Source organism: Neophocaena asiaeorientalis, unplaced genomic scaffold (genome assembly GCF_003031525.2).
Source record: "Neophocaena asiaeorientalis asiaeorientalis breed wild unplaced genomic scaffold, Neophocaena_asiaeorientalis_V1.1 scaffold443, whole genome shotgun sequence".
NCBI classification, from domain to species: Eukaryota; Metazoa; Chordata; class Mammalia; order Artiodactyla; family Phocoenidae; genus Neophocaena; species Neophocaena asiaeorientalis.
The window spans coordinates 1174696-1200706 of record NW_020171808.1 but is presented as its reverse complement, the minus strand read 5'-3'; the positions used below and the strand labels follow the sequence as shown (position 1 = coordinate 1200706).

At 44.1% G+C, this 26011-nt stretch overlaps 1 protein-coding gene across 1 annotated transcript in view; it reads left to right on the top strand.

Annotated features, from left to right (window-relative positions):
- Positions 1 to 24791, top strand: part of TNFRSF19 (TNF receptor superfamily member 19) — a 90777-nt gene extending 65986 nt beyond the window's left edge. Inside the window, exons 6-10 of the mRNA XM_024755302.1 lie at positions 11689 to 11853; positions 12333 to 12458; positions 15750 to 15852; positions 16450 to 16855; positions 21702 to 24791. Of these exons, the coding sequence (XP_024611070.1) occupies positions 11689 to 11853; positions 12333 to 12458; positions 15750 to 15852; positions 16450 to 16855; positions 21702 to 21734 (833 nt within the window). The 3' untranslated portion in view covers positions 21735 to 24791. The remainder of the gene's footprint in view (positions 1 to 11688; positions 11854 to 12332; positions 12459 to 15749; positions 15853 to 16449; positions 16856 to 21701) is intronic.
- The last annotated feature ends 1220 nt before the right edge of the window (positions 24792 to 26011 follow it).

The following is a 26011-nucleotide window of genomic DNA, read 5'->3' as shown; positions in this document are numbered from 1 at the left end:
CATCATCATCACCATCTAGACCACTGCACACCCCCTCACCTGTTGTCCTTCTCTCTTCACCTCAGCATCCAGCAGGTGGTTATCTTTCTAAAGTGTGAGAGCATGTCACCCTCCACGTTTAAAACTCTCCAATCCCTTCCCATTATTATTATTTTTTTATTATGCTATGCTTTGGTATTTAAGGAACCAAATACCAAATCCAAGGTCATGAAGATTTTACCCTATGTTTTATTCTAAGAATTTTATAGCTTTAGTTCTTAAACTTAGATCTTTGATCCATTTTTTGAGTTAATTTTTTTAATATGGTATGAGATAGTATCCAACTTCGTCCTTTTGCACGTGGATATCCAGTTTTCCCAGCACCATTTATTAAAGAGCATGGTCTTGGCACCCTTGTTAAAAATCAGTTGACCATACACGTGTGAGTTAGAGTTAGGGTTAGGTCAGTGCAACCTCTTTGGAATCAGTTTACTCAAATGAATCTAGTGCTCTTGTGGACCAGGAATAGGTGAGAAGTATATGAGCAAAATTTACTCATTATGCTTGTATTTGGGGTAGATTCCAAGCCATCATTGCCCTGGCACATAAATCATCAAATGCACTGTCAAATCCAAAGCCTCAAAGGAAAGAGCTCAGTCCCCAAGAGAGCAGTGAGAGCTTAACAGTGTAAAACTTTGTCCAGAGTGTATCAGCATTAAATTAGCACCTTGAAGATTTGCAGTAATACCTGGAAGTTCCTTCCAATGTGCATATAAGTAGAATCCTGGAAGCTTTTTATATTACTTGTCTTATGGCCTTACAGATTTAATGAACCAAATGAAAACTGAATCTCTGTTCCACATCCCATCCTTTATCTCTAGGTAAGACAGAATCTATTCTTATTTCAAGGTAGAGTTTTAAGTGTCCATATTTCTTAGGCCACATTTAAAGGAATCATATCTTAAGTAATTTTAAATGTTGTCTGTCTTCATCTTGTACATAAAACTCCAGCAAATTTAATATTGGCATTCATCGTGCTCTTCAAAGCAATCAAATTTGGGATCCTCGACATTTCCGTGTCAATAAAATAAGGTGTGGAACTAGCAGATTCGATGAAGACCTGCTTCATCCTTGCCATACTGGATGTCTGGATGCCATTTGGCTTGGGTTTAGAAGATGGGGGAGTGGAGATGTTTCCAGGCCTGAGTCTCTTAACAGCAGAGATATGGAGGGGAGGAGGAGATCCCCAGGAGACCGGCTGTGGACTGCAGAGCACTGCCACTTGCCTCGTGGTGGCACTCACTGGATTTGGGGCAGCTGCGGTGTTCTGAGAGGAGGACCTGAAAGTATTACAAGAGTTGTTGGATTTGAACAAATCTGCTTGGATCGGAGCAGCCCAGTCTGAGCCTGGCCACCACCGCTTTGCCCACATCTGTTCTGTGGGCACAGGGCATGTCTCTCTGGGTGCTGGGTGCTGGGTGTACAGAGAACCGCCGGCTCGGGGCAGACGCAGGCATGGACTCTTGCTGATATATTGAGTGTTTTTATCGTGAAAGGGTTAGGGTTTTGTCAAGTACTTTTTTAGCATAAATGAGATGATCATGTGGTTTTTTTCCCTTTCATTTTTTTATTGTGTATTATGTTGACTGATTTTTTTTTATGATTAATCATCATTGCCTTCATGGGATAGATCCCACTTGGTCATGGTGTATAATCTTTTAATATGCACTGACTTTGAGTTGCTACTATTTTTGCTGAGGGTTTTTCATCTATATCTGTAAGGGATCTTGATCTGTAGTTCTCTTTCCTTATAGTGCCTTTATCTGGCTTTGGTATCAGGGTAGTGTTGGCCTCACAGAATGAGTTAGGAACTCTTCTTTCCTCTTCATTTTTTGGAAGAGTTTGAGAAGGAACGGTGTTGATTTTTCTTTAAATATTTGGTAGAATTCACCAGTGAAGGCATCTGGTTCTGGGCTCTTCTTTGTCAGGAGGTTTTTGATTACTGATTCCATCTCTTTGTCATGAGTTGGAATATGAGATAATAGTCTCTCCATTTTGGTTTTCTATCTCTTCTGTGTCCGTTTTGTTGGCTTGTGTATTTCTAAGAATTTTTCTATTTTACCTAGTTTATCCAATTTGTTGGTGTATTGTTGTTCATAATATTCTCTTATAACCCTTTTTATTTCTGTTAAGTCCATAGCAATGTCTGCTCTTTCATTTCTGATTTTAGTTATTTGAGTCTTCTCGCGTTTTTTCCTGTCAATCTAAGTTTCATCAATTTTGTTGATCTTTTCAAAGAACCAACTTTTGGTTTTATCGCTTCTGTTGTTTTTCTCTGTTTATTTGTCTCTGCTCTGACCTTTATTATTTCATTCCATCTGCTAGCTTTTGGTTTAGTTTGGTCTTATTTTTCTAATGTCACAAAGTTAAACATTAGGTTATTGATTTTAGATCTTTTTAAATGTAGACGTTTGCTGCTATAAATGTTCTGCGATTGTTGAGTACTTCCTATTACTCTTAGAATAGAATTCAAACGCCTCACTATGGTTTACAGATCCCTACATGCACTGATCCTGACCAGTTCTCTGACGCTGTCTCCTTCCACTCTTCTCTTGGCTTGCCCAGGAATTGTGTTTATTTCCTGACTTACTAATTAACTTAGTGCTTTAGTGTAGTAACATTAAATAGGTGAGTCACTGATTAACTTAATTCCTTAGTGAAATGACAGTAACGTACCTTTTGATAGCGTGTGGAACCATTGCTGTGTATCTTCGTGAAAAGGTTAAACATACATGGGAAAAGATTGAACGTAAATGTTCACAGCAACATCATTCATAGTAGCCAAAGGGTGGAGACAACTCAGATATCCACCATCTGGTGAGTGAGTAAACGAGATGTGGTCCATCCACACAGTGGCATGTTATTCAGTCATAAAAAGGGATGAAGTTCTGATGCATGCTGTAACGTAGGTGAAACTCGAAGACCTTCCACGAAGTGAAAGAAGCCAGACTCAGAAGGTCACGTGATACTTTATGATTCCATTTATATGAAATATCCAGAGTAGGCAAGTTCGTAGAGACAGAAAGCAGGTTGGTGTTTACCAGGAAGGACACGGGCGAAAAGCGGGAGGACAACCATCACTTTAGTGGTGATGGGTCACAATGTTGTGAATGTACTCAGTGTCACTAAATGTAAATTTTATGTTACGTATATTTCACCACAATAAAAAAAATCAATTCAGTTTAAAAAATATATTTTTTTCTGTGCAAACAGAAAAGAATCTCATTTTCAAATAATGTTTTTTTTATCGGTTATTGAAAAACAAACCACAGAGTTCAAAGACCAAAGTTTAAAATGAAAGATAAGTAAAATGATGAAGACTCACTCTTTTACATTACGTTGTATCCAGTGTCAGAGTGTTGATATAAAATGGATTTTAAGAATCCGACTGTTTTATTTATTGTTTATTTCAGAGGCATATGCTGGTGGCTGGAACTCCAAAGGGTTTATCTCAACAGATAAATGAAATCTGGTGGTAGGCAGTGCAGAGGATGTAGAGCAGGGATCAGTAAACTACTGCTCTTTCTATGGGAATACAGTCCTAGCCATTCATGTACATATTGTCTGTGGCTCCTTTTCCCTGCAATAGCAGAGTTGAGTGGTTGCAAACCTTCCCAGGAAAGGTTTGCCCACCCTCAGTTTAGATACTCCATTTCGTATTTGACATCACTGAGGATTCAAGCCTCCTCTACAGTGTACTCCAGCGTCCTCAGTAACAGACTTTTATCTCCATGGCTGGCCAAAAAAAACAACCCGGGCACATTTAGGTAAGGATATCTCCGTGAATAAGAATTACAGTTTGTTCCTCCCAGCTGGATTATAACTTGCCTGAGGCTAAGAACCATACTTTATATTTACTTATATTCTTTATACTTTGCATTTAGAAAAGTAAGAAATAGTTTTATTAGGTCTATAAAAAAATCAGAAGAAAATACTCAGGGACACTTTTGATACTCTCTGTCTTCACTTCTCAGAAATAAATTACTGGTATTATTTCTTTACATGTTCCTTTGTTATCCATAATCAACAAATTCCACTTGGAAAGAAAAAGGAACAGTGCTATTCTAGCATGTCAAATAAAATGTAATCATGTCTTCTTGCCCCTCCTTCATCGTCATTATCATCATCATCATTATTTTAAATAAAACCAAGGATACTTCAAATGCCAAAAAAAAAAAAAGAATAGAAGCTTTCTTTTAATGTGTGTGTCCCTTGTAACTAGGGGCAGGCAGGGCAAGAGAAAGGGGAGGAGGTGAAAAAACAAATGTAAATCATAATTGCATATCAATACCCTCATCTAAATTAGAAGAGGATCTATGTATAAAATAAATAAGACACATGGATATAATGTGCCACACAGGGAAATAGCCTATATTTTATTATAACTATAAATGGAATACAACCTTAAAAAATTGTGGATCACTACATCGTTACACCTGAAATTTATATAATTCTGTACATCAACTATACCTCAATAAACAAATAAATTAGAAGAGGGAAAAAAAATCCAACTATTTTGTTTATTGGCAGACTTCTTTAGTACATCTGGAATTCATACACTGAGTGTTACCATAGATATTTTTGTTTAACCAGTTTAGATTAACAAGATAAACCTTACACTCCGGGACTATATCCTTGCCTCAGTTAAGATTGCAAAATGCTGTTTATTAATGTACGTTTTTAATGAAAGAACATAGCTAGAAATAGATTCATCAGGTTTTCAATTTGCTAAACAGTTATTCAACATGGGGTTTTTTGATTGGTAGTGGTTGTGGCGATGAAAGAGCACAGAAAGCGATGGATTGATTTGTACTTTACTTGAAAGAGATATAAAAGTCAAAGATAAAATGTATTACTGAAAATTATTAGCAAACATCTAAACTGTAAGTTTATCTTCCTGAACTAATGGTTGATTGAGTTGCATGTACCAAAGCATGGTCATCGACAAGTGAAAAGGCTCACATTTCCAGTTCTGTTGGAGTTTCCAAAGTGATCTGTCACATAGTGTGACACCTGCTGTATTATTTTCTTATGTGACCCCTCTGATGAAAACACAAGGCATTAGTGAGATCTTAAACATGGAAGCCCAGACAGAAAGCGTAATTAGTTCATTTACAACTGGTTCTTCCCTACTCTACTTATCTGACACTCATCTAGTTCTACCATATAGACCTTACAAAGAACATTTAAAAAATAAATTTAAAGAGCCATATGTTCTTTTTCACTGCAATAACATGCAAGAGCCTGTTTAATCTCGGGGCAAGAGAGGTTGAATTTGTGAAGCTCTGTTTGTGTTTTAAGTTAGGTCAAGTTATACTGTATATGTTAGCTAATTAAGTAGAATTTACTGGTCTGTCCAAAATTTGAACTAGCAGTCCTTCACACCATAGTATATTTTTTGCTCTAAGCAATATTGTTGGAATATTGGAAGGAGCATAGCTTAATTTTTTTAAAAGAGCAGACGGACAAATCGGTCCTAAATCTAGATTCAAGCACCCGATGGTTGTTTAAATGAAAAACTGTTTATAGATTTGTACAGATGTCTTCATTTTTAAAAAATAATTTATCTTGTATTCAAGTTGTTGAATACTTTATATTACAGTAAGTTTGGTTGAAAAAAATGAGGAAAGAAATCAATTTTTAAAAATATACTCATGTTGAAATCAAACAAGCCAGCCAAACGCGGTACGAACCAAGGAACCCTGTAGTTTGGTTCGCTTTCCAGAATATGAATACCCAATGGTGGTTTAAATGAAAAACTGTTTATAAATTTGAACAGACGTCTTCATCTGTAAAACCCGTGCTGTGAAGGATTATTATGACATTCCAAAAGTGGGTAGTAAGAGGCCGGCCCTCTGTAGGTGTTGGTGTGGGGTGTCTGTGATAATGTTGATAATTTGGATGACTTTCTACAAAAAAAATTCATGGGCTTCTGTTGTCAGCAGATCTCTAAATGTTCATGTAATTTTCTCCATCCCTCTGAGTGGTTTTAGGGGGAAGGTGTGGGTAAAAATGTAAGATAAAGATGCCTAATTTGGTAAAATGATAGGAATGCGATTTAATCGTTCCCTGGATCCAATTTGCCTAACAGTCCGTTTCTGAAATTGACACCAAAGCAGCTTTTGTTGGAAGATGTGATTGACGCCCTGAAGGTCCTCTTCTTTTCTGGCTTCTTTGGTAATTCACTATAAATCAGTTGTTGCTAAGTGTGGATTTTTAACTGAGATTACACTTGGCGGATAATAACTTAAGTAAGATCCCTTTTTGACGAGCCCATGGGCTGCTGATTCAGATTGAATAGAGAGGGCTAAATTTTTGTTTCATTCTCATTCTGAGGTTATATAGCCAATGACCTTCAAGGCTTGTATTGATAAATCTGAGCAGCCCTTGCTTTTTCTCCCAGAGTCAAATTAACATAATGTAAAGTAAGTGCCTGCAGACGAAACTGTTATTTTCCCCCAGCCGTTTGCACCTGTACTGTCACCAGCCAGAGGTGGAGGGATAAAGGACAAACGCATTGTGGGTATAATCTCATCTCAGTGACTGGACAGTTTGCCACTTAACAAACTTTGGGGAATGCTTAGGGTTTTCCAGTTTCTTTCACAGACATGCATTCGTTTCATCGTTTATATTTATTGGGCACCAGCTGTGTGCCCAGAACTCTTGTAAGTATCATCAGTACAGTGGTGAACAAAACCTGTGACATCTCTGCCCTTGTGGAGCCTGTATCTCAGGGAGGGATCTAATTGGTTGTGCTCAAGGCTAAGCAGTCGCAACAAGGAAGCCCCCCAGTAGCGCAGCCTCTGTAAGACAGCAGGTCCTCTCTGTTCTGTAACCGTGCACGTGGTGCAGCTGGTGGAGCAGCTGTGCTGCAGGTGTCCTTCAGAGGCCCAGCGCCTGGCCCCTGCTGCTTTGCCAGCCTTTGGGTAGCTTCCTCATCTGTCCTCCTCACCCATAGGATCCAGACTGGGCTGCTGCTACATGCAGCTCCAGCCCCAGTGAAGGGGCCTCTGGAGTAATTTGTCCCTAAAGTGGAGGTGACACAGATGCCACCCCATCCCTTCCGCTCATCCTCCCGGGCCCCCTCGACTCTGATTTGGACGTATCGCACTTGGCTACAAAGGAGGCTGGGAAATGTAGCCTCTTGCTGGACCAGCTTCAACACAAGGCAGGGGGGTGGGTTTGGGGAAGCAGAGTGGGCTGTACTGCTCCCACCACAGGGGAGAATGACAAGGAAGCACCCAAGTTAAATATATGAAACGTCAGATGGTGGCAAGTGCTGGGGAGGAAAGGAAAGCCGGGGGGCATCGGAGAGAGGTGACAGTTTTAAGGAGTTCGGCAGGGAAGCCTCACTGAGTAGGTGACACTTGAGGAAAGAGCTACAGCAGTGGAGGGGTGATGCTCGCGGCCCGGGGAGGGTGCTGCAGGCCGAGGCCATGGCAGGGAGGAGGGATTCATGGGGCGCAGGGCGGGTGCTGGGAAGAGGGTGGGTCGGGGTGGTGGAGAGCTCGTTTTTGGATATGCTGGGCTTAGGTGCTTCCCCATCCACGTGGAGACGTCCAGCTGGCCGTTGGGTTTGTGACTCTGGAGTTGGGAAAGCAGCTTGGACTGGGAATGTAAAGTTCAGAGAAGTGACACGCAGCGTCTGACGTAATCCTGTTCTTTACTGTAAAGACCACTCTCATCTCCGTGGGGAGAAGCCGGCCAGTCCACAGGGAGGTCACGGGCTCCTGACCGCAGACCTGTCCGGGTGTGCAGGTGTGCATGGAAGCTCGTTCCGCCCTGAGAGAATTTCTCATGGCCCCTCGCAGTGGATCTCGGTGCCACATATGAGCCCCTGTGTAATCGTCCCTGGGGAGGCTGAGGTTCAGGGAGGGGCCAGATGGTGCCAACCAGTTCCGTCCTCCCTGTTTAGCACCCTCTGTGGAGAGTGGGCTCTGGGAAGAGGGAGCTTTTGTTCAGCAGGTTTTTAAACACAGCCTACTCAGGCGTGAGGTTGAACAAGCAGGAGGCTCGAGAGGAAGCAGAGCTGCAGTTACTAGTGGAGGGCGTCTGGGCGCTGCCCCTCCTGCCATCTCGCCCTCGAATCCATTCCAGACTCAAGCCCCTCCCTAGAGTTTCCCCTCTGCCCAGCTCATCATGCAACACTGAGATCCACGCTGGGCCAGAGGCCCTCAAGTGGAACCAGCTTCCATGCACACCTGGACACCTGCACACCTGGACACGTGGACAGGTCTGTGATCAGGTGGCCCGTGGTCTCTCCGGGGCCCGGCCAGCTTCTCCCCACAGAGATGAGCCACATCCCGCTCGTCGTTACCTGACAGATGTCTTACCTGCATCCCTGGACAGGGTGGTCCACCAGAAAGGATCCGAAGGCCAGGTTCCGGTTCTCAAGCTGCCTGCGTGTTGCTGTGTGACCTTGAGCAAGTCCCTCAAAGTCTGGGTTTTCTCCTCTATAAATAGAGGGTGGTCAACGGACTTCACCCCGTCGTCAGGAGGGTGGGGTCACCGGAGGTGCATGTCAGCGTCAGGTGGAGGAAAGGTCCACTCCGGCCTGAGCTCTTCCTCGGACTTTCCCGAAAGCAGTCGGAGCCCGGCAACAAATCCCCCCAACACACACGTCTCCCCAGCCACGTTCCGAAGCTCTCTAGAGGCTGAGGTGCAAGGAGGGCGTCTCAGCTACTCGGATTCACTCACCTTGTCCCACTCCAAAGGCGGGAGCAGGCCTTATAGAAACACTTGCCAGGCCTTGCAAATGACCCCCGTGTTCTCATCTGTTCAGATCCGCACTTAGCCTTCTAGGACTGAGACGTCTTAGTCACTACAGACACTCACACATCATCGCCAGTTGAGCTGAGCCCACTGAAATGTTCAGCGTGAGACTGAACCCACGTACAGTGTGTCCTGTCACGTAAAATTTAAGCGAAGAGACAGCTCTCACTCTGAAGTAACTTGCCAAAGGGTAGTGCCGAGATCAGGGAGGAATCTGATAATTGGTGAGGGTAAGATGTGCCTTTGTGTTCCAGAAAAGTTAGAACTTCCCAGAGAATACGGGTGGTCCTATTCCTGGTTCCTTGGAAGTGCCCTCAGGATCCTAGCAAGGTGAGGGTGAGATGCCTTGTAGGCATCGAGGTGCTTGGCCAGGGAATTGAGTTAGAGCCGTGGGTGGAAAGAATCTTGAATCTGAGTATCATGGCAGCAATGACAGGTCAGAGAAGCAATCCGTTTTGGTTTGTAGTCAGTAAGTCCTTTTCTGAGCCAGAACTTAGTAGGGTAGAAGCCACTTCATACAGCTGGTGGTACTGCTCCCTCCCCTCTGTTTTTACTGCTCAAGTCAAAAGAATGATAAGAAAATAGGCTTTTATCAGGAACTGATGTGAATGAGTTTCTGAGGGTGGTTCTAAAATCTAGTGATATTCGGCCCAGTCTCTCATAGCTTCTGTAGTTATGTCTGCATTGCTGATGTGACAAACTTGAGAATGATGAACCCATTTCCCATTAAAAAAAAAAAAAAAAAAGATGGTGTTTGCCGTCAGGGTTGTCATAAACTTGTCCATATAAACAAGAATAAAGAAGGTGGCTTTCGGAGTGTGCTTCCCATGGGGACTCTCGGGAGGGGTGTTTGCATTAACAAGATGCCTTTTCGTATATAGGTGTCGAAAACTGAGAGGTGACATGTCTGTATTTTCTTGTTCGTCTTCAGATGCTCCTGCCTGGGAAATGCATAGAGAAGTAGCTTATTTGGTGTAATTATGCTGAAAATGGATGTTATTATGACAACTCAGTAGCACTGATACCACAGTATTAGTGCGCTTCCTTGGAAAGATACGTGTTACCAAGACTTTTCTGATTGGCTTGGGGAAAATAAGCCCGGAGTCACAAACCACCGAATTAAAAATATAATACCCATTTGAGGGCATTTCAGCTGATTTATGTTAGAAACAGTTCCTTTTCTGTGAAGGCAAGGAAGTTGACTAATCCATTTTAGAAAGGTTTTAAACAATAAGAACCCAGAAGACTCTAATCTTGTTCTACTTTAACCTGAATTCCTGGTTCCTCGTAGGGTTTTTCTGAATATCTAATACTCCACTGATCAATGAGTTTAACTTAATCCTTGCATCGTAGTTAGGAACTTTATCTTCCACTCAAATAATGTATTCAGTCTCATTTTGATAGCAGTCCTGCTAAAGCCTGGTATTGACTAGAGCTTGGTTATTTGGCGGAAAGTTTCAGCTAAGGGGCCTGATCTCACTCTGAACTAAGCCAGTTTCTCACAAACATAAATCAACTTCACCATTTGGTCGCAATAGGTACTACTTAATGTTTCCCAAGCGTAGCCCACGATTTTACTTGCATTCGATATAAATTCCTATTCGTGTATTTACTTACCAGTGTTTGCACAGCTGTGCTTGTGTTCATATGTCCTCTTGTGAATTTGTCCACTGACAGAGGCTGTTTCAGGTTTAGATTTCATCTCTATCAGGTCAGAGGTGTAATCTATTTAACTTGCTGTGTGATGAACATCTAACGTGTGCGATTTGATTATGACACTATGTCTACATAGCTAGAAGCGCTATTTGTTTATGAATATTAAAACATGTTTACAAACAGATATCCTTCAAAATGTATGATTGGATTAAGATTCTTATTCATCCAGGTCCAAGGTATATGGTTTATGTGCCTTTCCCAGTGGCAATAAGAAACGTGTTTGAGGGTGGCCCAGAATCACTGAGTGTAGATACACCAAGGTTCAACATTCCAAAACGATCGCTCCTGCGGTCGTATTTTTACGATTCAATAATATCAACCCTGAAGTTTCTCTCTGGCTCTAGCCGCAGGGGTCGTACAGTGGAAACCAGGCTTCAGGGGTTGGGATGGGGGTGGAGCCTGTGCAGTCGGGGGTGGGGCCTGTGCACTCAGGGGTGGGGAGGAAGTACCAGGTGGCCTTTTGTGCCGTGTGCAGCACAGATGCAGACACCAGCCTGTCATCTCTAGGGCTGCCAAGTCCATTACCATCACCGTGAGCCACAGGGGCAATCGGCCCTCAAGGTGTGCTTCGTCCAAACTGAGAAGTGCTGTCAATCTGAGATCACAACAGTGTTCGGTTTTTTTCTCCAAAACTTAGGTGTTGTTCAGTGATTTAACAGCTAAGGCGTTAAAAAATGTTCACTGTCTCAGAAATTGGGGGCCTGCTGTGAGGTTATGAATGATCCAAGTCCTGGTTTTCCCCTAAAGTGGACCCCCAAAGCATACTTTAGTTCAGCCTGCTTAAAACTGTAGAAGGTCTAATTCCAATTAAAGGGTGCATATCGAGTGCTTGCTCTGCGGCCCACACTGCCAAGTGCTGGGGAGGAAGAACAAGATGACAGATTCCCGACTCGCAGATGGTTCTGGTCCAACGGGCCCGACAGCACACGTGTCGGGGCTGCGCGTGGTTGGTGTCAGGGGAACAGAGGAGAGTCGCAGGGAGAGGTGCAGTATTCAAGCAATCTCCCGGGCGGAGGGAGAGTCTGAGCCCTCTAGAACACCTCCCCCTGGTCTCATTGATGTTGCATGAAGGCCACTGCTGCAGGGGACCCCGAGTTCAGTGTGAGCACCTGAGTCCCTTGGGTGGTCGAGATGTGCTGATTCCATCCCCGTGGTTTTCAGGTACCAGCAAGGTCAACCTGGTGAGGATCCCGTCCACGGCCTCCAGCCCGCGGGACACGGCCCTGGCTGCCGTGATCTGCAGCGCCCTGGCCACCGTCCTGCTGGCCCTGCTCATCCTCTGCGTCATATACTGTAAGCGGCAGTTTATGGAGAAGAAACCCAGCTGTGAGTTCTGAGCCCTTTCTGTGTCTTAGCATCTTGGTGAGGGTGTTGGTCATCACTGCCATCCAGGTGTTTGACGAGAACCTAAGAGGAGAGTCAGGTTGCAGCCAAAGGGACAGAGAGAGCACGTGGAAACAGGCGTCCCAGGGGCCTGCTCCCCAAGAGGCCTCCTGCCAAAAGGGCTGAGGGCGCGGCCACTGGGCAGCATCACTTCCCGGGGACCTGAGGAGGCAGGGGTACCCCCGCCCCTCGGCAGAAACACAGCTCGTCTGAGTTCTGGCAACACAAGTACCTTACATCTCGAGCTGTCTTGACTGATTGTTTCATATCTTTGCTTCCGTGTAAGAAGTATTTTTAGATGTGAACAACAGCTCTCCTTTCCTTTATAACTGCAAAAGCCGGGGTAGTTCTGGTTGCACTGGGATGTTTGTGGGCTCCTCCTGGGGAAGCTGTCTTGCTGACCGAGTTCTCGGCCTCTGCAGGGTCCCTGAGGGCACAGGACCTGCAGTACAACGGTTCTGAACTGTCCTGTTTCGACAGACCTCGGCTCAGCGGCCCTGCGCCCCACGCCTGTTGTCAGTGCCACCGGGACTCGGCCCAGACCTGCGGTAAGTTCAGCGCTTGGGGGCCACTAGGAATGCAGGCACTGAAGCTGCAAAGAACTGCTCCCACTCAGTTTTCTAGTTAAAGCTAATCTAGTTCAGTCGTTCTCCCCCATCCCCTGATGTTTTGGGTGTTTTGTGTCTCTTAAGTATTTAACAGAAAAGAAGCATCTCATTAAAATTCTAGAATTTCTCAGTAACTTTTTAAGCAAGTTTGCCTTTATTTTGGGGTGAATTGATTTAAAATAATATGAGCCTTTTGTAGAGCAGGGGATCCATCTCCTTTCTTGTCTGGTGGATTCCACCTGAACCTGCATGTAAGTGTCTTAGTGTGTTTTGGGATATCTTAAAGAAGAGGAAGGAGGGAGACCTATTGCAGGGTTTTCCACAAACCATAATTGCCTCTGGGGTTATTGACAGAAGTGAACGTTTAGGGAAGTCCAGGCAGACCCCGGAGCTACTGTGGGTTCGGTTCCAGACCACTGCAATAAAGCGAATATTGCAATAAAGCGAGTCACGTGACATTTGGGGCTTTCCCAGTGCATATAGCGGTTATGTTTGCACTGTACTGAAGTCTGTTAAGTGCAACAGCATTATGTCTAAAAAAATAATGTGTACACCTTAATTTCAAAATACTTTATTGCTGAAAAACGCTCACCGTCATCTGAGCCTTCGGCGTAGTATAGTGGTGACATCAGAGATCCCTGATCACAGATCAGCAGAACAAATATAATGAAAAATAATGAAAAATTCGAAATATCGTGAGAATTACCAAAATGGGACACAGACACAAAGTGAGGAGATGCTGCAGGAAAAATGCCGTCGACAGACCTGCTCGACGCAAGGTGGCCGCAAACCTTCACTTTGGGGAAAAGCAATGACTGTGAGGCACGACACAGCCGCGTCTGCCTGTGATTCAGATGGACTTGGTTTCTAACGTGGGCAAAAACGGGCATAGGTCACACCAGCTGGCACGCTTCCTGCCCCTGTCCCCACAAACTCACCTCCTCTGCAAAGTAAAAATCGACGCGGCCGCAGCCCTTCCGGAAGCCTGCCCGCCACCTGCCCCATCCACCCCTCACAGGTCCCCTGGCACCTGTGGTTGCAATAGCGCAGCAGCATTTTGTCTCCTGTAACCTTCCTTGAAGTTAAACATTTCCCAATTCAACTGCTTATTGTCTCAGAACTGTCCGATCTTTCTTTTCAAGAAATTGCAGGGTTCAGCTTTTCAGTCTAATATTTAATATGTGGGATAAGGCATCTTGAACGTAATTCTTTCTCTACTGGCCACTACTGTCTTCTGCTTTAGGGTTAAGCATAAAACATGGGATTGCCATAGCATGCGTGGATCTGGTTTTGCCTTTGCCTGCGGAGATCGTAGACTCGGCTCCTGACAGCACCGATGCCTTGGTGATTCTCAAGGCGGCCCAAGCACCGCATTTTCTAGATGCGGCGCCAGGCACTGCCCCTAGATCAGAGTTAGCAAACAGGATTGCTTGAGAGAGACACTTGGGTTTAAATGTGATCAAGTACAGCTTTGTGCAAACTCTGCCTCATCCTCACTTCTACCTGAAAAGAAAGATTAAATACGTGGATGGCTTTGTTGCACGTTTTTGAAATAGAACGCGGAGACTGGACAGCGTCCGCCCCCGCTGTCACCCGCCCAGGCTCAGTGTCGCTCATCATATAAATTGCTTCTTCCTTAGTGACAGTGCCCATTTTCTTTTCACTTTTATTTTGACATAATTTCAGACTTACAAAAATGTTGAAAGAATAGGACAAAGAATTCCCACATACCCTGTCCCTAGATTCCCCCAGTGTTAACATTTTATCTCATGCCCACATTCGCTTTATCGTTTTTATCTCTAAGTATGGTGGGTGTACACAGTCGACCCTTGAACAACTTGGGGGTTAGGGGCACCCACTCTCCGCCCAGTCAAAAATCAACTTGTAACTTATAGTTGACCCTCTGTGTCTGCGGCTTCTCTGTGTTCACGGTTTCTCCGTATCCGTGGTCCTACATCCCCGGAACCAGATACCCGCTGATCGTGTGACACTGTAGTATTTACTGTTGAGGAAAATCCTCCAACACGTGCACCCACACAGTGCAAATCCATGTTGTTCAAGGGCCAACTGTGTGCTTTACACAGACATGTACACAGTTTTTAAATTTCCATTTAAAAATCAGTTGCAGGGAGTTCACTGGTGGCCTAGTGGTTAGGATTCTGGGCTTTCACTGCTGTGGCCTGGGTTCAGTCCCTGGTTGGCGAACTGAGATCCCACAAGCTGTGCGGTACAGCCAAAAAAAGAGAAAAATCTGTTGCAGATAAGGTGTCCCTTTACTTCAGTGCTTGTTTCCTAAGGACAAGAATGTTCTCTTACACAACAGCATGATTAATGCTAATTTCCTAATTTTGTCTGTATGTTTTACTCTATCTATAGTTTTATAAAATCACAGTTACATATGTCTGTATATGTAGAGAGAGAAGTCTAGAAGGCTGCTCAGAAATGTGGACAGTGTCTTGCAGCTTATGGAATTAAGGAAGACTCATTTTTTAATTTCTGATCTAATCGCTCTATTTTTCAAGTTTTTTTCTTCAGTGAATGTGTATTATCTTTGTAACCAAAAATACATACCGCTTCAGTGAACATAATAGTTTGCAAAACTGTGTGCACATAGATAGTTATTCTTTAAGATACATTCATAGCAGTAAAAAAACAAAAAGTTGTGTGCGTGTGGAGTTAAAGGGTTTAGACGTTTATGTTCTGCGCTGCATGGCTAGCCCGCTCTGCAGAAACCCTGTGCTCTTTCCGCCCTCGTCAGCCATAGGTGAAGGTCTCGTTTCACGTACCGTCTCCTCATTCCTCTTCATCCTTATTTTCATTGTAGTAAAATAGACACATCACCTTAAATTTACCATTTTAGCCGTTTCTCAGTGTACAGTTGGGGGTCATTAAGCACGTTCACATCATTGTGCCACCATCACCACCATCCCCAGAGCTTCTCCACGACCCGAAACTGAAACCCTGGCCCCTTTAAACACTCACCCCCTATTCTTCCTGCCCTCCAGCCCCTGGGACCCACCATCCTACTCTCTGTCTCCAGGAATTTGACTCTTCCGGGTCCTTCATAGAAGTGGTCCATCATTTTTAAGATAAGAAAAAAGAGAAAAAAATTAAACCTCATGACCCCTTTCCCCCTGAAAGTCACCCAAAGGGGAATAGCTAAATTTTCGAGAGCAGTGTTGAACTGGTATAAACAAGCACAGCGCCTCACAGCCCTGCCGGCTTTCCTAGGGCCCGTGCATCTCATCCCATCCCCGTGCTGTGACGGGGCCTGCAGCGTCGGCCGGGAGACTCCTGCTTGTAGGGTGCACTCCAAGGCCATTCTTCAGGACAGGTAAATGGGTGTCTTTAATCTATATAATTTCGTGTTCCCGCGTGCAAATATACAGGCTACTCGTGTTCCAATTTTCATGGGAAACTATGGGACATCACTTTTTTAGTATCATTCATAACATTCTAGACATTGTAGGAGGTGGGAACTTCGGCAAGAATTAGGTAAGTGTCTCAGGGTTACTGATAGCCAGTGTAACGTTCTTTATTCTTTATATTCCACTAATTTTGTTTTTGTCTTATATTCATGATTTGTGACACTTCCATCATCTGTAAGTAATTTTTAGCGTGTCACATACTCAGAGAATTTTAGAACAGCAATCAAAGGAACTCAATTAAGACCCAGGAAACTGCCTATTTTAGACATCGGATTTAAGTTTATATTGGTTAGAAGTAGGTATAAAAATTCGGTTTTAAAGTAAACGTAGTAATTTAACTTACTGTATTGAAGCAAGTTTATAACAAAGGAAGCATGAGGATTCTGGCTCAATAACTTGTTGTTTATTTCATCTAGAAAACTGAAAAGCATAGCTGGAATGTTGCTTTGTAGTAGGTTTTTCTCCCAGTAGAGAACTTACAGCTCTTTCGAACATGTGTCCAGAAACACAGGTCCAGCGGGGGAAGCAGTGCCGACTTTCTTTGGATCCCTTTCGAGGTCCATCTGTGGCGAGTTTTCGGACGCCTGGCCTCTGATGCAAAAGCCCAGCTGTGGTGACGACATCTCTTCTTGCGGTTCTTATCCTGAGCTCCCTGGAGAAGACGTTCACTCCCTCAATCCAGAGAGCGCAAGTTCAGCATCCGTGGACTCAAACAGTAGTCGGGGTCTGGTTGGTGGAGCAGTTCCAATTCAAGCTCACCCTGAAAACTTTACAGAAACTACTGATCTATCGAGACTCAACAACTCAGTGCCAGAACCAGCGCTAACTCAGGACACGCTCACTGCCAGAAATCAGCTGGCTCAGGAGAGGGGAGATGTCCATCACCTGGCCACTCAGCCGTCACCCCAGGTAAGGCGGCGATGGATTCGGTGTGGGCACAGCAGTGACTTAAGGAAGCCCAGAGGGAACAGGACTCTGTCCCCCATTAAATGTGGGGGAACCTGGGGAGAAGGTCTTTCCATCCTTTATAACTTCTTGTATGTTATAGGAGAATATATTTAAATTAAATTTCAGGAGTCTTTTTTTTTAACTAACAGCTTATCTCTAAGGCCGTCCAGGGCAGCCGTATTCTTTTCTCCTCTTGTCACTCCAGCTACCCAGCACCGCACCCCAGCACCATCCTGGCTGAGAGATGAATTAGTTATGGGAGCATCTTGGAAGCAGTTCCTCACCTTTGTCTTCCCCTGTGATGTCCTTACGCCCAATACTTACATGCTGTCCATTCACGGTCAAGTTAATGAGAATTTAGGTCCCCTGCGGCTACCCTTTTCCCTCCTCTCTCTTTCCCTGTGGTTCTTCTAGATCATTTTGCTTTGACTGATGGATCAGTTTGGTTGGAAATTGATTGTTGGTTGTGATCTGGCACCAAATACAGCAGAAGATCCTTCCAGATGGAAGGGTCTGAAATCAGGTTTTGGGGTGGGGCAGGTGGTGACTGAAGGGCGATGGGCTCTGACCCCGGGGGCACCTGGGCCCTGTCCCTGCTTTCTCCTCCAGGTGAGGAGGTGGCCTTTGCTGAATTTGGCTTAACGTGTATAAGCGTTCCCTGAACGTGAGCACATACATTGTTGGTGTGCGTTCTTCTGGAAGAACGATGCTGGCCTTTAGTATGAAAGGGCAGAATCGCAGCAACAGGGGCTCCCAGGCCCCGCAAGCCCTCTTCTGCACAGACAGGGCTGCTCTCATCCTCGGTCCTTCCTGCCCCAGATCAGGGATGCGGCCGATGAGCCACAAGCACGCTGCACAGGCTCCTGGATAGCGCCTCTGTTTCCTTGAGACGTCCTGTCTTTGTCTAATAAAATCAGAAACAGTCTAAAGTCAGTGTGGACGGAGATAGTTCCTTCTAAGAACACATATGTGGGTTTATGTGCATCTAAACCTGCAGTACTTTTTTTTTTGTAACTATGAAGAAAATCTATAAAGCATGTACAGGGAATTCTGTACTGAAAACATTTGTTGGCTTTGGAGAAAAAACGATGTTGGTTTTCTCATAATAACGGAAATGAAGAAGAGATCCATGAAAGGAGGAAGATCAAACAAATGAGGCAGTTTAAAAAGCACAGACTGCGTACCTCTGTAGCTGGGAAAGCTCACTCACTGGCCTTGTTCTTTGGGGCCAGCCTCTGATTTTCACACTGTTCATGAGGATAGTAAGAAAAGACGTAAGAGCTGGCCTCGGTGCATATAGGTCTCAGCATGGGCGTGGCCCACTGGCCTCGGTGCATATAGGTCTCAGCATGGGCGTGGCCCACTGGCCTCGGTGCATATAGGTCTCAGCATGGGCGTGGCCCACTGGCCTCGGTGCATATAGGTCTCAGCATGGGCGTGGCCCACAGACCTTTGGACAGAGAACCCCCGGCAGCCCAGAGCAGCTAACAAGCCCCGAGAACGGGTGAGAGGAGGACGCAGAAGACAGGACACGGGGCCCTTTGGCAGCTAATCCCAACATCCCAATCGGAAGCCTTGCCGCGTACTCTAAAATGAACATCTTAGGACACTTAATATTTAATCTGAGTCACGTTTTCATTACAAAATGCTGAAGTTTCTTTTGCATCAAGTCACTTCGTTCTGATGATAAACTTGCTTGTGTTACCTTCACGAACTATCTGTTTCACCTTCTCGTGTATCTACTGTCAGAAGAAAGTCTGAGTGGCTGCGCCGACGGTGCTGCCATCGCACTAGCTACAGGTCTTCCGAGTATTGTCAGTACATAGAATTACTGCTCGTCTTAATTTTGTAGCCTGTCCCCAGTTTTGCGGTGTAAATTCTAAAACTAAGGAATAAAGCAACTCGAAGCCAAGTCGTGTCAGAAGCAACGCAGCCTGCCCTTTTTCCTGTCTGTGTTATTGAGGAGATGGAGGTAGGGTGGATGAGCCCTTTTGTCCCAGCTACATGGATGCAAAATTGTAGAAACGTAGTTTAGTTTGTAAGATTGGTGCATCATGACATGAATTCTTTTCAAAGAGAGTTGTCAAGGTAATTATGATTACATAAAGATACCTTCAACTCAAAGTCTGATGGAAAGTTATAATTACATATAAGATGAATGAGGAAATGTTACATTCAGGTTGCTCCATGTAATTTATTTATTCATTTTTGAGGTAGTTCTCAGTGGCTAAGGACATCACCAAATATTTTTTTAATAAATTTATTTATTTTATTTATTTATTTTTGGCTCCGTTGGATCTTGGTTGTTGCACGCGGGCTTTCTCTAGTTGCGGCGAGCGGGGCTACTCTTCCTCGCAGTGAGCGGGCTTCTCATTGCGGTGCCTTCTCTTGCTGCGGAGCATGGGTTCTAGGCACGCGGACTTCAGTAGTTGTGGCACGAGGGCTCAGTAGTTGTGGCCTGTGGGCTCTAGAGCGCGGGCTCAGGAGTTGTGGCGCACGGGCCTAGTTGCTCCGCAACATGTGGGATGTTCCCGGACCAGGGCTCGAACCCGTTTCTCCTGCATTGGCAGGCGGATTCTCAACCACTGTGCCACCAGGGAAGCCCCACTCCATGTAATTTATTAATGAAAGGTTTTTATAGGCTTTCTAAGATGTGTTGTCTTATAACTATTAGATAATTTCGGCAAATCTAAATAAGACATCCTGAATTCAGGAAAGGGATTGTTAAAATGTAAATCATTTCCATTTTCTCCATGTAATTAAAAATAGCAGGGCTTCCCTGGCAGTGCAGTGGTTGAGAGTCCGCCTGCCGATGCAGGGGACACGGGTTCATGCCCCGGTCCGGGAAGATCCCACATGCCGCGGAGCGGCTGGGCCCGTGAGCCATGGCCGCTGAGCCTGCGCGTCCGGAGCCTGTGCTCCGCAACGGGAGAGGCCACAACAGTGAGAGGCCCGTGTACCGCAAAAAAAAAAAAAAAAAAAAAAAAAAAAAAAAAAAGCAAATAATATTTTGAGCCCATTTTAAGCGAGAATCTTTTCTAAACTCTGAAAAACACTTCTCTTAGTCGTAGTTACTGAACTTACCTCTTGCAAAGAATTTGATTTCGGAAGCTTTCTATTAGTGGACCAGAGGGCAGGACTCCTGGCTCCTCAAGTTCAGGAGCAGTGAGCTTGGCCCCTGATGTGGGCTCACTCCTAACTCAGGAGGGCACTGTTTTCTGTTCCGGGGGTGGATGAGGGCAGCTGTTACCAAAACATTCCCGCCCCTTTTTAAACCATTTCTTTCTATTTTATTTTCAATGAAACTTTAAATTCCTACCCAGGCACTCCCTTGTATTTTAACCTCTATTTCACGTGAGTACAAGTTTCATTCACTTGTGCTTTAACCTCTATTCACTCTTTTCTCCCCAGCTTTGTGGAGAGGTAATTGACATATAACGTAGCAGAAGTTAAAGGTGTACAGTGTGATGATTTGATTTATTGCCAAGTGCACCAAGGGACTTTTGTCTGTATTTGGTGTGAGGCTCGGATTTCTAATGTGTGATGCATTTGCTTCCGAAAATTTATTTTTACACGGTAGTCTTCCTGTGGGTAGTTTAATGCCACCCAGAGTCTGATAATGATACCGTTCGGGATAAAGCAAATAGGAGAGAGAGCTGTCTTTAGTCTGTGTGATTCCATTTTAATCAAATGTTCCCTGGACACACCTCCCCAGAAGGGAACCAGGTCTAAGCTATTGAGACTGCACTTGCTAAGGTGTTTGGGAGAATGAAGCCAGCCTGTTTAATAACAGGAAAAGCTTTCTTTGGTGGTGTTTCTTAACCAACATTTTAAATGTCAACATGAAATAATGGAAGGAATGGTAGAAAAGATATGAGATGACCCGGGTTCTAGTTTCTCAGTCTATCAGCATCTCTATTTTTTCCTTATTGGCCAATTGAGTATAATTTCCCTCCCTGGTAGCTTTAATATGGTTGTTACTATCATATCAGTTGATCAACATATATGATAAAACTATCTTCTTATTGAGAGAACCTCAGAAGTTTCTATTTCTAGATAATCTCCTTAGACCTTTGAAAAAATTTTTTTCTGTAAATGTGTCTGATATGTCACTAATGCCAAATTAGTGGTAAGTTAATGAAGGGTTACGGCGTGAATGAAGGTTTCACTCACGTACAATAACACACAGGTGACCCAAGCCTCACCCCCTCCCAAAGTGAGATCACTGTGCTTTTGTGATAAGGGACAGATCTAAAGGCTGCTCTCTCCCGAGGACGTTTGCCCTGTGACGTATGTGTGAATATTCCAGGGAGGTCATTATAAGAGAAGTCTCATTCCCAGACTCTTTCTAAACTTTCTCCAAGACTTCACAGAAGTTTTAAATTCAAAGACTAAGAATAGCATTAATTATTAACCATCTTTGTTCTTTTAAAGAATAGACTAAAGAATCCTAAAATCTTTACCTACAGTTGCTTTAAAGGAGTGCAACACAGAAACGAGCGTTAAATGTTTGACTGAGGTTGAAAATCAGCAAAAGAATTGATACAGTTTGTTTGGGGCACATTTTCATCTTTTGAGGTCTGCACATGTGGAGTGACTGTGGGTTGTTAGGAAATCTTTGTTTTTATTCTCAGAGTACATGGGTACCTGGTACTGGGACACCCCTACAGGAACTTCTTGTCCATATGTTATGAAATTCATGTGCACGGTTAGTGAAAGCTGAGCACCGTAAATGTTTACAGTCACAGTTTAGGGCTTTAATTTGTCACGTGCTGTGTTCAAAGCTGTCCTTCTGTCACCGTTTCAGGAGGCCGAAAGGACTTGCTTCTTTCTGCAGTGAAGTGTCGTATGGAGCCCAAAGGGCAGCCACTCCTCCGCTTATGGACTCAGCACCGTCTGGACCTCGCATGGCTTCTGGGGGAGGAAAGTAAATCTGAACCACACTGATGGCATTTTAAGCCTTTCAGCCAGTTGCTTCTGAGCCAGGCCAGCTGTAAGCTGAGACCTCAAGGAATACACTCCAAGCACTTCTGAGACTTTGCATCTTTCCTACACAAGAAGCTTCTACGCTACAGGCTGACTTCAGAGCCTGACGGGCCAAGTTTGCAGCCACCGAGCTTAGGGGTATAACGAGAAACAGAAATGCATTCATGCTTCTTTTTATGGTGGAGGTGGTTTGCCAAGACTGAAGACCCAGAGTATAAATTTTCATTTACATTTTCTTTCCAGAAATAATTTCATATATCCTACTAAAAGTCAGCGTCAGATGAGTTACCTTAGTTTTTAGGTAGCATGGGTTCAAAAGGGAGTGTTTTTATTTCCTGAAGGTCACTTTTTCATCTTCTAAATAATTAGCATAGGAGGTTAGAATTGACTTCACATGGCCTGCCTGAGTCTTGGGTTTATTAGATGATGTTAACTGTCCTAACTGGGAATCAGAAGCGACCAAATCTTGCAGAATTGAGGCTTCTCGCCTCAGCCACGGTCTTGCGAACGGTGGCTGAATTAGTTAACAAGAGGGGCCTGAGTTAGGACATGTGTTTGGGAAAGGACTGCCCATCCCTCTGAGTTAAAAACCCCTTAGCGTGCGCATCCTAGATTAGCAGATTTATGTGAAAATCCATTGATGTGGAAGCATTTGTTACTTGTGTCCCTGGGACTGAGCTTAAAAGATGCAGAATTTCTCTTTTATAGAGAATCGGTATTTATAATGATCTTTTATTTGCATCGTATTTTATACTAAAGGCTTTAGAAATGACAACATATCAGGTTTCCCTGCTACTGAAGCATGCCACCAGGTGAGCTGTCTTAGGAGACTCTGCATATTAGGACCAGAAGAAAAAGCACAGCTTGTAGGCAGCGTTTAGGTGAGTGGATTATAACTGCCGTATAGGGCTCCCACCAATCTCCTAAGCTGCTTCTTCACAGTAATTCCCACTGTAGCCCAACGGCGCTGGATTTAAGAGTCTGGTGCTTCTATGAAGGCGATCCATCCCCTACCACCTTGGTATTTACGTACTAGAATTAGCTCTAGAGCTGAGACAGAAATAACCCAGCTCAGTCATGAACCAGGGGAGGGCTCGTTGGCTCATCTCTGCGCCCTGGAGAGGAATTATTTGAGCAGAATTTATTTTTTTCCTGCTTGAACGTACGTGATCAGCTCTGGCTGTTGTCTTTTAAGTGATTACTATTAGCTCTGTCCCATTTGCACTTAAAAAAGAAATAGACCTTTGAACATCCCTGTGTTAGAGAATGCTGAGATATTTTGTTTCCAAATCAGTCTTCTACCTGACATTTAAAGTGAGCATTAGAGGGTATTCCTGGGCAGTCCACTGGTTAGGATTCAGCACTTTCACTGCCGAGGGCCTGGGTTCAATCCCTGGTCAGGGAATTAAGATCCCGCAAGCTGCATGATGCAACCAAAAAAAAAAAAAAAAGAGTTTAAAGTGAGCATTAGAAATCTGCCTTTTCCAAGGACATTTTTATCTTCCCTCTTATTGCCCCGTGCTTTGCTCTCTTGCGGTAGTGAGCTCGCACGAGGCCTTTTCCCCGTGCTGGGACTGTCCCTCCATCTGCAGCTCAGGATCCCCATGCGGACATGAGCTCACGGTATGTCGTGCACGTGACCTCCGTTCCTTTGACTGAAATGGGAAATTAGAGGGTCTTATGGTAAGGCACAGCCTTTCCTGTCTACCTGGTGTCCAGTCATAGTTGATTGACTTTCTTTTTTCTCTTCCTTTTTTAGCCTAAACCAATGGTTCCTAAGCTCTGGTACTCACCAACTCTTCTGAGACTTGCCCTTAGGAAATATATGCAAAGTATTTAGGACCTGATCACAAGAGGTCCACGAAAATGCAAGTCTCACTCTAAGTCACATGTGTGCCGTTCGTAGTTTGTAATCTGATCGCTTTTGTGGTGACAGAGGGGTGATCAAAGTAAGCCAGGGTTGTGCTCCTTTTTGTAACCTGAGTATATTTTCCACATGTAGAGCCCTCTTTAACTTCAAAGGCAAAAACCCTTGCAGGAGAAAGCTAAGATGGATGGGAATGAGACTTTGGCCACAAATCCTGAAACATCACTTTTGATCAATAGAGAAACACTTAGGGTTAAAAAATTGATTTCATTTGATTCTGCATTTGAAAAATCCTGGATTATTTTGTTGTGGACCATTTTTAAAGTCTTTATTGAACTTGTTACAATAGTGCTTCTGTTTTATGTTTTGGGTTTTTTTGACCCCAAGACATGTGGGATCTTAGCTCCCTGACCAGGGATCGAACCCACACCTCCTGAATTGTAAGACGAAGTCCTAACCACTGGACCGCCAGGGAAGTCCCGATCCTGGGTTATTTTTATCCAGAGGAAGACGGTTTACTACCGTGTGCTACGGAAACATACAATGATGTTATAGTCTGCACTCTTTGTAAATGCTGTAGAGGACAATCCAGTTGGCATTTCATGTCAATATCCTGCAGAACTCAGATAGACTCGGCTGCTAGGGTGCTGATGCCAGGAACCGCCCTCAGCTAATAACAGGGCTGGGAGTACGGGCACTGCAGAAGCTCACTGACAAGGATGAGATCAGGGTTGGAGAACAAGCACATAAAGGCGTGGGGTTTTCTAATCTTGTGTGTATGGAATGTATTTTTCAAATGTAGATTTTTCTACTTTAGATAAAGTGTTAATGTTGCTGTTACCTAGGTTAAGCACCATTGTCTGTGCTAGTAAAAAAAAATAGAAAAGGAAAAACTATCCATCATTGCTTTAAGGCAGTCAGCTTGCGTCAGTTTAGACCCCATCGTGACTGTTTTGCATACTGGAATTGATACATTTGTAAATGTTGGTTTCCTTACATAACTAGTTTTGTAAGACCTTTTTTTTATTTGTGAATAAAATTGTTACCTGGTATTCTTATCGACACGTCTGGTGAGAAAGGTTGATGGTGTGAATGCAGGTATGTGTTCCCCTCCTGCTCTCCATGGAGGGTCTCACTAAGATCTCCTCTTTCCCCATGTATCCCTCTCTGGATTTCAGACTCTAGGAGGGAGATTTGGAATCCTCTGGTTACACCTCTCAGGCTGGTCAAGCTACTGAAAAATGTACTGAGTTATTTGAGAAGCTTTAGTATCAAGGTTTTATCATGACCTCTTTTTTTTTTTTTCCTTCATTTTGTGACACCGAGAGGGAAGGTCTGAAGAAGGAGAAGTTTTCCGTCCATTCTCTTTTGAGGTCAGTGGGGCGTTCTCCTGGGAGAGGTGGGCTGTGGGAGTGAGGGACGCACACAGGGCAGCGCTGGTCACCATGAGAGCCCTTGTTTCTTCCCAGCTCCTTCCCTTCTCCCTTCTCAGCCCCCTCTTCCTTACCTTCCTTCCCTCAGTAAAGCTTTTTAAGCTGTTCCTAGATTTTGAGAGGAATTTAGACTTCCTGGAAAAAAATGGCTTACTTATTTTTTTTAATTTAATTTTTATTTTATATTAGAGTATAGTTGATTTACAATGTCATGCTAGTCTCAGGTGTACAGCAAAGTGATTCAGTTCTACATATACATGTATCTGTTCTTTTTCAGGTTCTTTTTCCAAAATAGGTTATTTGAAGTGTCACCGTATTCTCTCAGCTTGGTGTTAAATGTCCCTGTGGACTCCATGAGGGAAAGACATTCATTAGCTTCTCTCCTCTTTCCCAGTGTCCATGCAGACTTGGGAGAGGGGGCCTTGGGGGACCACCAGCTCTCTGAGGAAAGTAGCTCAGATCCTAGGAGGGTCTAACAGGAGGCCCAAAGTATTCTGTCATCACACAGATGACACGTTTGCATGATTACAACTATGATGAGTCTGTTTGCAGCTGTCCACTTGTCATTCTGAATATGTCCACTTGTCCCATTTTAACTTGAGAAGTTGTCTGATTTTTTAAAAACGTATTTGGCACCCAAGAAGGTAGGAAAGTACAGCTTAAATGCATCGTTCAGTTATATTGAAGCTAAACGGCAATCTGAGAATTTCCACAATCTTCTAGAATTTTGAAGACATTTCACGAAGACCCGGTGGATGATTCTAAAGACGTAATTATCCCAATCAGCCGTCAGCTCTCAGTAATATTGCTTATGTCACATTTCAGCCAGAG